Source organism: Branchiostoma floridae, chromosome 3, assembly GCF_000003815.2.
Source record: "Branchiostoma floridae strain S238N-H82 chromosome 3, Bfl_VNyyK, whole genome shotgun sequence".
NCBI lineage: Eukaryota > Metazoa > Chordata > Leptocardii > Amphioxiformes > Branchiostomatidae > Branchiostoma > Branchiostoma floridae.
This window is the reverse complement of record NC_049981.1, coordinates 16158993-16175446: the sequence shown is the minus strand read 5'-3', so window position 1 is coordinate 16175446 and position 16454 is coordinate 16158993. Positions and strand designations below refer to the sequence as shown.

At 41.4% G+C, this 16454-nt stretch overlaps 1 protein-coding gene across 3 annotated transcripts; it reads left to right on the top strand.

Annotated features, from left to right (window-relative positions):
- The first annotated feature begins 4516 nt into the window (after window positions 1-4516).
- LOC118412473 lies at window positions 4517-16448 on the top strand. Of its 3 annotated transcripts, none has more exons than XM_035815353.1 (20): window positions 4517-4616; window positions 5076-5353; window positions 6157-6277; window positions 6829-6953; window positions 7208-7375; window positions 7643-7776; window positions 8215-8393; window positions 8801-8965; window positions 9362-9475; window positions 9712-9777; window positions 10154-10243; window positions 10740-11012; window positions 11492-11673; window positions 11963-12132; window positions 12640-12742; window positions 12955-13094; window positions 13684-13792; window positions 14015-14210; window positions 14432-14575; window positions 14949-16448. In XM_035815353.1, the coding sequence occupies exons 1-20, from the start codon at window positions 4532-4534 to the stop codon at window positions 15017-15019; spliced, it is 2913 nt and encodes a 970-aa protein (XP_035671246.1). In that variant the 5' UTR covers window positions 4517-4531; the 3' UTR covers window positions 15020-16448. The 3 variants fall into 3 exon arrangements, with proteins under 3 accessions (XP_035671246.1, XP_035671245.1, XP_035671247.1); XM_035815352.1 differs by having other exon boundaries at window positions 10151-10243; XM_035815354.1 differs by lacking the exons at window positions 13684-13792; window positions 14432-14575; window positions 14949-16448 and having other exon boundaries at window positions 10151-10243; window positions 14015-14183.
- The last annotated feature ends 6 nt before the right edge of the window (window positions 16449-16454 follow it).

Sequence of the window (16454 nt, the reverse complement as noted above, 5' to 3'; positions counted from 1 at the left end):
TGCGGGAATTTTTTCCGCCCTCCCGACAGCGTGTCAGGCTTTAATTCAGCATGTTGGTCATGAGAGTACGATCCCGGGTGTATGTGTTGAAAATGGTCACATTTTATTTATGTTTGTCCAAAACAGAACTAAACTGATACATGTACATGAGAGGTATTTATGGGCGGAGGCTAACGTCACATATACACAAAGGGGCCCAGCCGGACAGTTTGGGGGAAGGGACAGTATGATATAAAAGGCAACAAAAACATATGGCCCAAAAATAATTCAACAGCATACCTTCTGTATAATTATTGGCATAACCTTTGAATTTTCGTTTCCGCAAGCAGCCCGGCCGGGCCCCGAGTAGGAAATGTGACGTAGCTCTTACAGTGACGGGTTGTTCCTATAACTAATTACATGTCTATCACAAAATGTCTCCACGCTAAATAAGTAACGTGTTAGTTAAAAAATAGGTTTTGCACTATCAACAGAATCATCGATGTCAACAGTGAAACATATTGCACCAATGACAGGGCAATCTTCTTATTAACAGAAAGTTTTTTTTACCATTGACGTATATTCTGCCATATCCATTTTTATGACTAACTGCCCCCAACTATCTCCACACTTCTACGACTGGAAATGTAAAAGAATGGGGAGCATTTAACGTTGGGTTCATTACATGGGAAGAATGGGGAGCATTTAACATTCACAATTGTTATTGCTCGCTGGCAAATGGACCTGTTTCTCCAAGCTTTAGTTCGCATCATTATTTGCTCCGCAGATAATAGACCTCAGCAACAGAGTATCACTTCAGTTTTTCTAGATTCGTCAGGGTTTGCGTTGTGTATTGAATTTATAGCTTTACGTGTGCCCTTAAAGATTCCCTAGGTCCCTCAAAACGTCAGTGATGCTGAAAAAATTGTAATTAACTACCGCAGGGCACGTTTTATACGAGCGTCTAGATCAGCGTTAAGATAAACTGGGTGTCCTGCTTTGCAAAAGAAGCCCTTGTATTTTAAACAACAGGCCCTTATGTTTTGTCAGATGGTATCAGTATATTTACGACATCGCATTTATCACACCCGTCACCACCGAGCTGTTTACCACGTTGTTAAACTCAATTTACGCAATTGCGGCCAAAGGTGACGTGCACCGCCTTAAGGTGGGCCGGTGCGGCACTGCGGGGTTGGTTCACTGCGTTCACTGCGGTTTTCTTATTTTCGACGATTCTTTTATAATTTAGATGTTGCGTAATACGTAAAAGTGTGACTTAGAAGACAACAAAATGCACACAACGTAAGAAAATTTTTTCTTTACCTCAGAAATTCGTTGACTCATCTATGGATCCTGTAGTGCCGCACCAGTGCCCAAAGTTCAGTGAGAGTCATAGAAATATTTTACCTCGGATAGTATGGCCGACAATAAATACTAGCCCCTACTGGGCGCAAAAGCAATAGGTCGCAAACTGTACGCCTCGGTCAGATAACTCTTCAGATGTGTTATCTGTCTATTTGGTCAATTTGTACTGTTTTCAAATAACCAGTGCACATGGATCCTGGTAATGGTAGATAAATAAAAAAATAATACGTAAATATCAATTCCGTCATATTGGACAGTTCACAATCTTTAAGAATTTGTAAATCATACTAAATATGTCCTGAAGTTTTGTAGCTATGTTCTGAAGCCTTATATAGCTACTTTGTATAAGGGAACTTCCATACAACCTTTACTAATGAAATACTGATTTAAAAACTGATCTGAAAACTCTGGTCATTGACATAAGATTCTCAATATCTGGGAAAAACATATTGGTGTTGGGATGTCTGTGGACAATTAGCTTTACTTAGTATTGACATATTGATGCGAGTTTTCATTCGTCTTGATCGTGTATTGATCCACTCTGAATCCAGTTCTTCCAAAATGGTGATTTATAAAAAAGGAAAAACATAGCTGTCAAAATCTTGTAAAGGGCACACTGTGCATCACTTGAAGCCTTTCAAATAAACATGCTTGGCATGTTATATCCACAACTCCAGAGTAATCCAAAATACAGACGGAAATTATGCGCAATCCATTATGCATATATATGTGCTGAACATTTCGAATTTTGTGTTTATCCTGATGGAATCAGAGACAAACTGATACTTGGAAGCAGCCCATGCAGATTTCAATTTTATGGACTGTACGCATATAGTGAGGGTCCATTCATAAAGTAATGTAAGGTGCCATATTTCCTATCAACAACAGAAATTTTGGCACGATTAGCGAAAAACTCCTGTCGTCAATAGTGGAGAAAGTTTCACAGTTAAGTTATCAATGACAGAAAATATTTGCATTATTGACCTATATGTATACTTTGCCATATGCAATATCATAACACCGCTGTGGCGCTGTCTCGGCTTGACGTATGATCACAGTTTGATTGTGTTAGTCACTGTCGAATGGACCTGACTCTTCAAGCTTCAGCTCGCACAATGCCTTGCTCCACAGAAAATAGACCTCGCCAACAGAGGATAACTTCCTTGAAGTATCAGTCTAGATACATCAGCTGATGACGCTCTGTCAACGATTTAAACTTTAGACGTGGCCTAAATGACGCCCAGGCCTTTCAAAACGTCAGTGATGTCGACAGAATGGTAATTGACTACCATAGGGCACGTTTCGTACGAGGGTCTGCATCACATATCAAAGGTGCCCGCACACTGGGCCATTCTGTCTCGTCAGATGTTATCAGTACATGTACAGGGTCCGGATATTGTCAATTGTCACAAGCCTTGACACCGAGCTTGACGACTACCAGACACGGCGACGCCCGTTTCAAATGGCGACCTTTCACGAGACCGACACCCGCTGCGGCTTCATTGCGGTATGTTTGGCAACCTGCCGATTGTGTCGTTGGTCGACTGTCGTTAGACCACCATCGTCAGTAGACTTTCGTCAGACGACTGTCGTAAGTCGACTGTCGTCAGAAAACTGTCGTTAGACCACTGTCGTCACCGACTGTCGTCAGAAAACTGTCGTTAGACCATTGTCATCAGGCATCTGTCGTCAAATGTCTTTTACCGACATCATAGAAAATGTTATTATATCACGTCACACACTCATACAATGCAAACTGGTCTGATTTTTATTGACCTACGTCAATATATTATGTGATAGCTGATTTGCGTTGTTTTTGCTGTTGTTTATATGTTTTACTTTTCTCGTGCTTTTTAAATTATGTATCGGATTCCACGTTACCTGTGCGCATTGTGACCGAGTTGCTAGGCTAGAGGATTTGAGAGGGCACAGATCACGGCTTCAATACCCGGTGGTCCTAGCTAGACATTGTGTCGGTGGCAAAGACTTCATACAAGACTTTCCTCACTCCTCCCAGGTGTGACATGGGTACCTGACTTTGGTTGGGGAGACAAAAGGCATCAGGAGAAAAAAGTTCCGCCTGTCCTTGCCACAGTGGATAACATCCTACAGCTGCCCATAAGGCTTCACACATAAGGTTCCCACAGCCTATATGACCAGTGCAACCCTGGACCTTTGAACAATGCTATCAAAAGTGTGATGGGTGTGGTCCGATTACTTATCACCTGCTCTACAGCGCCACTTGCCGATGGAAAACGCAAGAGCAGAATGAAAGACCTGCATTTCGCTGATACAAGTGATTGTACTAAGGGCAAGGAAATCGTGATCTTATTATGGGATTCAATCTCTAATTATATTACCATCTTAAGGAAAACTAGAGGTATTATTTCTGGTCTGTTTGTTTGTTTGTCTGTCTGTCTTTCTATTTGTTTTTTGTTTGTTTTAATATTTGGTCTGGATAACCAAGAGCGTCCTTGGGATAACGTCAGAACTGCTGGATGGATTGGACTGGCAGCTTGTCTAGGTATTACACAGAAGCTGTCGATTTTCATTTCTTTTGTGCTGACATGGTCTTGATGTATTCGTGGCAGAAGAACTGTGTGAATGTTTTGGCTCCTAGCAGAATGTTTTGGCTCCTAGCAGCTTAATACGGAACACCACGGGTGTTTTTGCAACATGTAGGTAATGGGAAGACAAGGGAAAATATTTCTTACATTGAACCTTGGCAGCTTTTCTTAGTACTGCAGCAAAACTGTCGGTTTTCATATCTTTTGTCCTTGAGTGCCATGGTCTTGTTTTTTTTTGGTGGCAGATAACTTTTGATGTTAAAAAAACGCAGACTTTAGTCAAGGCTCCTGGACATGATATGATTTTGGGGGTTTGCACATAGCTTGGGACGTTATAGACAGCGGTGTTTCGGTCCCTAGACTTGATTTTGGAACAGCATGTCATTAATGTTCATTGAACGTTTTGTAAAACAAACACTTTCCAAAGGGATAAATGGAGAAAAGAATGACGAATCTCGATGATTTTGGGTATTGGTATGCGTATGTGCAGCTCAATTAAATGCACAGAGATGTACACATTGTCTAATACATAATTTGTATAAGAAACAAGAATATATCCTGGAGGTATGTAGCCTTCTATCAAACTTTTGTTTGTTTGTTTATAAGTGATGTAAGCTGACATGATGACGCGCCCGTGTGCATCAGGTCTGTGGAAGTGGACCGCCCTGGTGCTGATAGCAACGTCTGCAACAGTGGCTGCTCAAGGTGATGTTAGACTGGTTTTATTGGTTGAACACTCTTGGCAGCCAAAAGGCTGAATTGTGAGATTCACAGTTACAAGCTTTTTACAAACATTAGATGTTCGTGATTGATGCCGCTTCGTAAAGTACTACTTTTCTATCCGTGCTTGATGAAAACTCCTTGCTCAGACCTGCTTATCAGTGTATCTAAGCTTCGGGTTTCCATTTTCACTCATTAGGATGCCGTATGTGGCCCTCAATGCATTAAGCCAACGAGCACGAACCTGCAATAAAGATTATCATTTACTACTGGAATAACAGAAGACAATTAAAAGATAAAGCTCAAGGTCAGTTTTGGGTTGCCTGGCGGTTTGCCTTGGTACTGCATCGTGACTTATGGATTCTGTAATTGCCTCAGTCCATGGGCGCCTGACTAAGCATGTTGATTCTGACACCTTCCGTTTTTTATCTTGTTTTGTTTTAGTCGCTCCTTACGTAGAGGTCATCTCTGCCTGGCCTTCAGCTAAGCTGTACTATCAGGAGACCCTGACCCTGACCTGTCATGGCGGCGGTGACCCCGCTCCGACCTTCAGCTGGTCACGTGACTCGGGCTCCCTCCCTCCTCTCGCAGTGGTTGACGGGACTGCGGGAACCCTGACCCTGGTGAACACGACTGATGCGGACAGCGGGGTGTACACCTGCACGGCGGACAACGGAGTTGGTACTGCCGTGGCCAACATCAACGTCACCGGATGTCCTGATGTAAGTTTTGACAAGCACGTTCACTTCATAGTTCCGAGTACTCAATTCATTAATCATTGAATGACAGGAATTTTAGGTTATAACGTTATGTCAAATTTAATAGGTGATTTAGGCCTCTGCAGCAGACTTGCATCTGTAAACGGTGCAGCACTCGTCTCGACCACTGTCTCGATTTGCACAACAATGTCCAGACGTACGCGTGATTTGTTTATGTCTCAGTCAGGGGCCGCATTTTCACAATAATTTCTGTCGCTTCAAATGCGTGCTCGGTACGGTGAACTTGCGTCTGCGTGATAGATCTTCAATTTTGGGCAGCCATCTTGGTTAAATTGGGCACCGCCATCTTGCTACACTCTTTATATGTATATATAGTTGTATTTTTAACCTCCTTGGTTGTATAAACGACTGTGACCTTTGGAATATTGTGATACATTCTTTTGGCATTTATGTAAGGAAGTTAACCACCTTGGTATGACTAATTTACACAAAGGGCTGATAGAGTCCATGTTTTTCTACTTTAGACAGTGTTACAGACAGATATATATTTCTAATGAGTTTAGACAAATCTTTGATTATGCAACATATCTGTTCATACATTTCCACTATATATGTCACAGAGAAACGAAGAAAAGCTGAATTCACTTGTGCATTATTTTGTCAATGAGTACATAAGTTTAACATTATTGCTGTTTAACCTAACACAGTGGGCATATGTTATATGCCCTAAATACATGTATCTTCATTCATGCATTCATTGTTTGAGATGTACTGCAGAAAATGAATCTCCTTTCCTCTGACTACAGATTTCTACCTGCCCAGACTCCAACCCCAACTGTGCAAGCTGGGCTGCAAGTGAACAGTGTAAAAACAACCCACGCTATATGTTTCGCAACTGTCGCCTCAGCTGCAACATCTGTTTTCCAAGTATGTTTTATGCAGGCATAGAAGTTCATCTGAGTTGGTAAAATGCATTATAATTATGAAAATATCAACTGTGGTCAAACTCCAAAATTGGTCCACTCATTGGGAAGTTTTGTCTGACTAGTCTCACATAGAGTCAGACACTAAGTCTAATATTGGAGTTGGAGGACACTTTATATCTTGATTATGCACTGGATATCCCTGCTCACGCCCTTCAAAGTCACAAAAGAATTGCACCATGCTTGCCTTCATTGAGTAGATTGATCAACTTAACTGGACATACCAGGAATGTGTTAATGTTGTTGGACAAAATTGCTGCTCGCACACATTGTGTTAAATGATCATGTTGCATGCAGCAATGACAATGAGCCATTAGAGATGTAGTGTCTTATGAATAATGATTAAAGAAATGTATTATTGCCTCAGTGAAGTGTCTGATTTCACTGTGATTATAACAAGATATTTAAAACTTCATCCTTCAATACATTCTGCATTCCTTGTAAAATGTGAGGAACAATAATTTTGTCATTTTTCGGATATTTTTTCTCCCTCAGACCTAGGTGCTCACTGCAAGACCATACGCCGCGGGCGTTCCTGGGACACGTGGGAATGCTATAACGTCACGAGTGTCCCGCGTGCAGTGCAGACCGAGCTTAATCTTGATCGCACATTCTACCAGGTTTGCAGTCATACTGAATGATAATTCTTTTTGGATTTTTTTTTTTTTTTGGAAAAGGAGATACTGTTAGCTGTCCATTTATCTGTCTGTGTTGGTGTGTGCTCACAGTATTTATTATTCATTTTTACCAAGGGTAGTCCATTCAGTGGTTGGCACTGCTTTGCATAATCATCTGTTCATTGAGTGACTCTGAGCTGCAACACTTCAAATGAAAGACAAAACTTCTCATTTCTTATATATTTTTTAAAAACTAGAAATATCTCCACGCCTATGGTATCCCCATCCTTGGCTCTTCTCTCCTCCCGGACGACGCCCTCCGGAGAGCGTGTTATGACGTGCTGTTCATGTTAGCGGACAGAAGGGACCTGCGGGACTCCTACTATAACTTCAACGGGAGGGTTGGCATCATGGCCGAATCTGAGGTAAACCTTCGTTTTGTGCCACTGCGGCTAAGTATTCCCAAACGTGATAACAAACGATATTAAGGTGACACATAATCCTTTAAGTAAACTGCAAACATAATGACAGAGGGAAGGTATGACCATTCTTGGTGACTTAACTGTTACACACATAACTTACTGATCCCTGTTCGGTGTTCAAATCATAAATGCATGATCGTGACAGAGGGGAAAACTTTTCATGGGATAAAACAATGGATTTGAAGTTTTGTATTGTCTGTGCTCTCGCAGGTTACGCTGAATATCCCCGAACATTCTAGCCTGGACCCATTTTTCAACCAGCGGGCCAGGGGCTTGGGGGCCACCGTCGCCAGACCTATATCCACAGGGGCTGAGGAAAACTTGCTCTGCTACAGCACTGACCGGTAAGGATCAAACTCAACAGCCTACTTTGTTAAAAGAACTATGATCTACTATGATGCAATCTGAGTGTTTGTTATATCTTGTCTGACCCTTGCCTCTTCTCTAGATCTTATAACCTCAATAAAAAGCAAACTACAGGTCGATTTCAGCTTCTCATTAATAAACAATGGTTTATAAGACTTAAATTACTGCCACACATATTCGGCCATGGCCTCCCAAACTTCCCCCGACTATGGTTGGGAGTCGGTTGGGAGTAAGGTTGGCTGTGGTTGGTCACTGGTCGACGAGGTTGACTACTGCACACAAAAAAATTTTAGTTTCGCTATCTGTGGATGAAGAGGAATTCTTCACGGTCGCTGTCTTATGTTCGGAGGTCTTTAATTAGTAATCCTTTATAGTTTCCATGCTTAAACACTTGACAAGACAGTGTTTCTCTACAGGTACAGGGTTGAAGACATCTTCATGAGTGAACTCGCTCACGGCATAGACCTCCTTGGTTGCCGCATCTGCATCAGCGATTTCAAACCCCGCCTGCAGGCCGCTTATCGTGCCGCCCTGGCCAATGGACTGTGGGCTAACACTTACGCCGCCGCCAACATTGATGAGTACTGGGCGGAAGGTAGGTTGCACACAAAACCGTTTGTTATTAAACAGTTGCGTTGAAACCTTTTATTATAACCTCTTAAGACACAATAAAGCTTTATCCCCGGAGGACGTCCGGCAAACAAAATTTGATACAACATTTGAAAAAAAAGCCACTTCTATGACAGCTCTAGCAAATACTTCTTTTGTGGTAGTCTTGTGATTAGCTACTGTTGCATTCACAACTTTTAAACTGTTCTCTGTACAAATTAGCCCAAATGGCTAGCCTGGTATCCAGCCGTAATTATAGCTCCCGAGTCTCTTCTCTCCTCTTCGCAAATCGTAATATACCAGGCTACAAATGGCTTCATGTTGCCATGGCTATAGAAGAGGAATTAGGTGATACGGTACACAAAGTTACATTCTAAGTTTACAAATTTACAGCTGTGCAAAGCTTCTTCAATGTGAATCACGAGAGGACTCGTCCAGACGGGATCCACAACCACGTCAACACCCGTGCCGAGCTGCAAGAGTACGACCCAGCCCTCTACTCCATAGTAGATGAGATCTTCCCCTGTGGGAACTTCCCTGTCAAGCGTTGTGAACGAGGTAAGGCAGACTTTGCAGAGAATATTGTGGACATGTAGGCTAGGAAAGAGTAGAGATTTCTCGGGATAAGGCTTGCATTTGTGTCCATCATTTTGGCCACGTCAGCATAAATCAGTCTGACTAGTTGCATGAGTATCGTCTTGACATCCTTTGAAAATATGTCCATGGTACTGGTACCACACTAATTAGCCCTTGGTACAACTTCAGTATAATGTTGAACACAGATGGATAGATATGTGTTGGGGTAGGTATTACTGTAAGCAACATTCAACTTACAACAATTGAAAACAAGGTACTCTACCCTGGACAGGGGATCCATAGTTGGTGTTCTGCAAATCTTTTGAGAAGTTTTTTTTTTTTTTCAGAAATATAATTTGTAGTTTTTTTTTCACACAGACTATGCCAACCACACAATGAAGATGGATTGCCTCTCTAAGAACCACTGGAGGAAGACTGTGGTGGGGAATGCCGTCTGGGGACAGACTCTAGCAGCCATCGCTACTACACAAGGTAGGGCAATAAACTACCTTCCAGGGGGCAAAATAGAATGTAGGCTTCAACACGTTAAACTTTTATCTGTTTTCTGTGAGCTAATGTGAAAGCACACAGTTAGCATCAAAAGAAGTGAATATTTATTTACTCAGATTAAGCATTGGTTCTTGTTGTAATTTGTGATTCTCTAGGATAACATTTTTTTAAATGAGGGGAACTCATACTGCTTTACTTTACTTGCACAACATCAACAGTGAGCCAGACGCCTGCTGCAAGCACACCGACAACAAGTACAACACGCACCGCTGCACAGGCCATAGGTTTGCATCCTTTTTGTTTTGCAACTTTTTACATGCAGGGAATTCAGTGTATGTAGAATGTACATGTTACTAAAGTCTGGCATTTGCACATATTTGTTTTGCACATCAAGACTGAATCAAAGGATTTCATTGCATGAAGCTCTGCATTACTCACCTGTCAGAATGCACATTATTGCATCGGATTATGTGACTGTTCATTTAAAGATGTGTCTGGCAACTTTACTTTGTGAACCAAACAACCAACCAACAAAAGGATCCACAGACCACTAACATGCATACCTTACCATCAAGAAGCAATTCAACCAACCATCCAGCAAACAAGGAAACAAACAAATTAATTATTGCAATTGATATCTGACTATCTGTTCCACAGCAGATACCACTCCAGCAGTGCCAGTGGCTCAGCCATCTTCAACTGCTGCAGCACCGGCTGTGGCAACAGAACCACCAGCACAGTCCTCATCAGGTGGGCATTTCATTCTACTCATCCAGGCAGATTGATATGACATTACCTCCTTCCTTCGCCCATGCTAAAATACTGATTGACATCAGTCCTCAGCTTTGGCTAAGGTTGTTTGATGATGTAAGCTGACTCAGGTCCAAGTCCTGTGCATCATTCTGGCTTGTCTCCCGATTTGAGTTGCCTTGACAGTTATTATATGCAGGTGGATCTTTAAGGTAATCACACTGCTTCACCTTCCAGGGATGAATACGGTGTCAAATAGTAAGTGGTGTACATGTCCGTTGATGTTGGAATAGTCCATTTATGTCTAAAAGCAACTTAAGGGTGATCCATTTCAGCAAAATTTAATTTGAAACTGTTTAGCATAGGGAAATGGAATGAACATGCTTTTTTTACCTAATTCAGTTTGCCTTATCGCGTAAGCCAAATTTGTCATACACTATTAAAGATAAGAAGAACGAGTCTGTATCACTGACACAACCATTTTTTAACATTTCAGTGATATCCGACCTGACCCTCGACCATGCTTGGACTGATCATCTCACTGTTTTCTGGACAGTCGTGGGCAGTCAGCCAATATGGCACTACAGGCTGCGCTACCAGCGGACAGATGGGTCGACCTCGTACCAGGACCTCTCCCCCGCACCGACAGCGAGCGCCACCTCGGCTACTTTGTCAGGACTGCTGCCCGACATGGAGTACACCATCGTGCTCACTTCTTATGGCATGGATGACCGGCCAAACGGAGTTATCAGGGGGACATACAGGACGGGTGGGTGGCGTTAAAGGATTGAAGAACATTTTAGGGGGTTAACATCAAGGTTGTGTCGCAATGTGAAGCAAGCTATGAAGATTTTAGAGTTAGAATCCTTCCGTCATCAGGATCAATTTGTCTGTATCTGACACCAGTTGAATTCACAGTTCATTGTAGAGGATGCTCTAAGCCACTGCTCCTGCAATTTGAGCATAGAAAACATCATTGTGATAATATATACATCTTGCAAAATAGAGGGATACATCCATATGTGCAGCTTCGAAAAAGCATTTCATCTCCCCACAAAGGTTGAACTAATTGTCACTCTGAGTCGGGACACATTTACTTTCTCGACTACCTTTTAATGTTTGAGATAGGCTTTCGTTTCACAGAAAGTCAAATTTAAACTGGCCTAATGGTCGTAAGCATCATCTTGAAAATTTCTTCTTCTTTGGCAGTCCAGTTTTGAAAATAAAGCAGTACATATACCATTCCAGACTCCATTGTCGCAAATGTGGAGTGCGAACAAGACAGCATGACCCTGTCTATTCCCCTGGCGGCGCTGCGGGCTGTGGACCTGGAGAGTATGCACCTTCTGGACCCCAGCTGTGGTGCAACTGTAGAGGGTGATGCCGTCAAGATGCACACAAGCCTGCAGGGGTGTGGAACTCGACAGGAGGTAAGGTCGCCCTCCTCAAGTCCTTATCCGAAGTGAACTGCTGCTGCATGTAGATGAAAATGTGATGTTCACAATTGATTATATCTGTTAAGGTGTGCAAAGTGATTTGTCCCAGATGCATTTGCTGTTTCTAAGAGTCTTTTGTTTTGAATGGAAGAGTCAAAGCATTCGATGTTAAACTTTCTTGTTCTGTTGCATTTGATTCCCTTTAAACAAAGACTGTACTGTTAAAATCTAATGCTATTCATTGATTTAACTTTGAATTCTTCTGTCTCTCATATTTCCTCAGACTTCAGGGGAGGACCATCTTATTTTCTACAACGAAGCCATCGCCAACCAAGTTGCTCATGAGAATGGTGCTATGCGTGGCCAGCCTATAAACATGCGCTTCCATTGCGAGTTCCTTCGTCGGTACGATGTTTCTCAGGGCGAAATCATGTATCACATCCCCTCCTCTCGGTGAGAACCTCCCTTAACGCTTCACCTAAACATGCTATACATGTATGTTTGATAGCTACCTGTTAGCTATACGTTTAATATTATAGGACAGACCAACATAACCATGCATTACGTGATTTTTCTGGAGACAACCCCTAATTAAAGCGCGCACCCCAACTTTGGCTTTGACCTGAAGCACCAACCAAACAAAAGTGTGCGGTTTAATGAAAGAAATACGGTAAAAAAGATTTGATAGTCTTGCAATGTTCAACAGCAGTGACACCTTCTTCATTGTGATGATTATGTCCAATAGGAACCATTCTACCCATTACTTCATAGAGCAATTTTAACGGACCATTTGTTGCAACACAACAGTCACTCAATGATGGGTTTGGAAACGGTCAGACATTTAAGACCCCTGGATGATCTGCTATCTTTCGACGGTGACATATACTTTTAGGCTCACTCTGACAATCATTGACCACTGGCATGTGTGCTTACTGCTTCTTGTCATCAACCTCCCTGCAGTATTCAAATTGTTGATGCGAACAACACTTTCACCTTGGAGATGCACATGTACACATCAGCAGACTTCAATGCAAGCTACGAGGCTTCTGATTTCCCAATTCAGGTCAGGAGCTTTGCTTTGCATTAGATCCATTGAGGTTTTAACTTTCTCCATAGTCTTTGTAATTTTGTTGTTTATCAATGGCAGATGATGATGACGGAAACAAAAAAGATGACAAGCAAACAAGATAAAAGCCCTACACTAGAGTGATTTAGTTTGTCTGTCATCGTAATCTATCAATAAAAAGAAGCTGAACTTGTACATGGACATCTCAGGTCACACCGTCTGACCGTCTGAACTTCGGCTTGAGTGTGACATCACCGCTGGACAACCTTGAAGTGTTGGCAACTGACTGTGTCTCCACCCCCACCACCGACCCCAACGACTCTCCAAGGGTCAACATCATCGAAGATAGGTACGTCTGCACCAGGGTGCTGTGTTTTACTGCTTGTGTTTGGTTATTTGTTTTTGGTAGTTTGTGGTAGCTGGTTAGATAATATTATTGGGTGATTTCGACAGGTAAGTTAGGTATTTGAAATGGTAGCTAAGTCAGTTGTTTAGCTGGTTGGTATATTTGTAAGTTGGTATGTACATGTACGTTCGTTGATCAATTATAGATTAGTGATTGGTAGTTTTTTGGCTACTTTACTGGATATTTTGTTGGTAGACTACTGCTTACTAGTATTTGTGATAGCTGTTTGTTTTATGGAGTAATAGGTGAGAATTGTCATAAATGTTAGCACAAAGCTAATTCATTCAACACAAAGGTATACACACATCAAATTTTCAACAATCATGTCACATTCTTCAGGATCAATGCTGATGACCAATTACTTCATAACATAAACTTGCCACAGTTATAAACCCGTAATCTTATAAGATTTAGGTGGTGTTTTGGTAGTAGGGTATAGTTTCACTAGGTGATATGGTTGATCCTGCCTTCTTGTTGCAGTACAGAAACCAGTTCTTTCCTGTACGTTATAAATGTTGTTCCCTCCTTGTAGTTGTGAGGTTGATGAGACTCTACAGAAGGAAAATGACCTTTCTAATGACAAGGCCCTGTACTACAGTGTGGATGCCTTCACTTTCCCAAATGCTGCCGAGTCCAGCCTGGTAAAATCTGGTCGAATGATGTTGCTTTCGTGGTGGCTGGCGATTTTGGAATATGTCAGATGGTTTTAACAGCAGGGTTATGGCTAAAGCACCTTATCTGTCATTTTTAGCATATTGGCAAGCAGAGTTCATCATTCTCAAATGATGTCGGTTATTCTGCCTTGACGGGGGTTTTAATTCTGGTAATTTCTTTGATTGTCAACAAAACTCTATCCTTCCCAGGTGTACTTCCACTGCACCATGATCCTGTGCTTTAAGGACGATCCTGACTCCCGGTGCAGACAGGGCTGTAACCCAGCACGGCGCAGACGGGCCGTCTCGGACGGGACGGAGGCCAGGGTCCGCCGCGAGACCAACAGGGACCACAAGGCGGAAATCAGCCAAGGACCGTTCCGGATCCAGTTCAAAGAAAAAGCAGGTAGATAATGAGACCTATAATATCGCCCATCCTACAAATATGTAAGGAATTTACTGTTGCAATGATGCTTCGTCATCATGAGTGGGAACACTGATTAGGATCATATGACTGTAATATATATCAAGTATATAACAACATGTTTCTAGGCCTGTCAAATAAGGATATGCTATAAAAAGATATTGGGATATGTACAAGCCTTGAAAGAGTTTCTTGTTCCACAGGGCCAGCTGGATTCCCGTTGGGAACGGTGATTGGAGTGTCTGTCGGAGTTGCAGGGGTCATGGTCCTTCTGACCGTGGCAGCTGTCCTGGTGAAGAAACGGTATGGCGTGGCTCGAGAGAGCAAGAAGGGAATGGACACTGTCGGTAGGTGACATTTGAATGTGTTTCATCAGGCTAAGATCATAGGGCAGTGTTGGAGACACAAACTTGAATCAAAGTCATTTACCAAAGTCGACCGGTATTGTGCATGTTGTGTTTCACATAGATCAAAGTTTCATCTAACTCTGTAGCAAGGCATTTCACTCTTTGGTTTTCTAACTCATTGGGATGTCTTGAAAATGATAGCTCATTATCATGGACTACTCCCCTTCAGGCAAAGGTGGTAAAGATTCTACACATATTTTGGCCAGAAAAAAAACGTCTCATATTGCATTCGTCTCTGTATTAGTCTCTGTAAGTGTGAGTCTCTGGGCTGCCAAACAGTTTTGCATGATGATAATTTTGTTTTCTCTGTTAGGACTTGACAACTACACATTCCAGCCTTGGGAGAAGATGAACAAGGCTGTGACTGCTTACACCAAGGCATAAGATGTTTTCACAGTCTACCAGAAGAGTTTTAACCTTAAAATGTTTGTAAAACTTTAATATCAATGGTTAATTTACCATTGTCTGTAGACAACTGGTGAAGAATTGCACAAATCTGTAGGTCTTTTCCTTAATAATGTGCAAATATACTTATTGTCAGCCCTGGAATTATCACACATAGACAAGAATAACAGACTGTTATCATATCTTTTATAACTGAAAGCAGATACATTGTACATGATGAACATTTACATACTAGTCTAACAGTGTAAGACATAGCCAGTACTTATATATCCACATCTGTTGGATATAACCACACTCATACAGTAGTTATGATAAATGCTTATCCCTGCCGTCTAGCATCAACACTGTCGAAGCATTGTATGTTTTGTTTGTTTGTTTGTTTGTTTATCAAAGAATCTCTTAGTGTTTAGATACTTCAACTACTCTTCCTAGAGTCCTCTTACAAATCCTTTAAGCTACATCAATTGGTACTATTTGTGAAATATTTTCTTACTAACACTTTAACTACCATCTACTACTAATGGTATGATAAATTACATGTTAAGAATCAATCAATAACATCATTTAACAATTATTACATTGTGAAATATTAACCTGAAATTATCATATGCTGGGTTTCAAGGGTACATCACACAATTAATGTACAAAAGTTAGCAAAAGAAAAAAGAAAAAAAAAAGTTTGACATCAATCAATAGCATTGTTTAACATTATTGTATCATATGCATCAATCAATTATCAATTTCAAAGCATTGTCAGTTTAGTAAACTTCATCATTATGCAGACACTAGCATAGGCTCCCATCTAAACTTATACCTTGTAGGATGGATTATGTAGATGTTTAAATCCTTGCATAAAATATATTTCATGGAAGTTGAGGTCGCCAAACTCTGTGGTAAGGCTTATCTTGTTTAGCCCATGAACAAAATCGATCAATTTCAAATATTTCCAAAACTGCTTTTATTATTATCTCTAAAATGTCTGTTTGTTCCAGCATCTTTAGTTATCAATTTTCTGCCATCATAGTTAGGTCCATCTTCTTCCATTCCTGTCTAGGTGAATCTGTAAATATACGGTATGTGAATTTAGATACAGTCTACCATTTGTATTTAGTTTATGGTGAAACAGTCTGCAGACCAGAGAGGGAAAATAGATAAACAGTCGGGTTCGTAGTTGGAAAACTGAAGTCAGGCTCGTTAGGCTCAGGTGCTGGTTTCTATCTTGTCAGGTTTTCCTTTTGTTATACCGGTAATTACCCTGTGGCTGGTGGACATGAAGGATTCACCTGACAAAACTGTCAGTGCAAAAAAAATGCATACAAGTAGACATGTCCCAATTCAAAGCGAAGCTTACCTCTGCTTGGAGAATTTAACATAAAGAAATGTGCACATCAGAAGAATTAGCTGTCTGTACAGT

Excerpts from the sequence above, each read along its gene's own strand:
- LOC118412473 (XM_035815352.1), top strand. The coding sequence starts at position 4,532 with ATGATGACGCGCCCGTGTGCATCAGGTCTGTGGAAGTGGACCGCCCTG. Across the intron at positions 6,954-7,207 it reads TTGATCGCACATTCTACCAG|AAATATCTCCACGCCTATGG; the intron begins GTTTGCAGTCAT and ends TTTAAAAACTAG. Across the intron at positions 11,674-11,962 it reads GGTGTGGAACTCGACAGGAG|ACTTCAGGGGAGGACCATCT; the intron begins GTAAGGTCGCCC and ends ATATTTCCTCAG.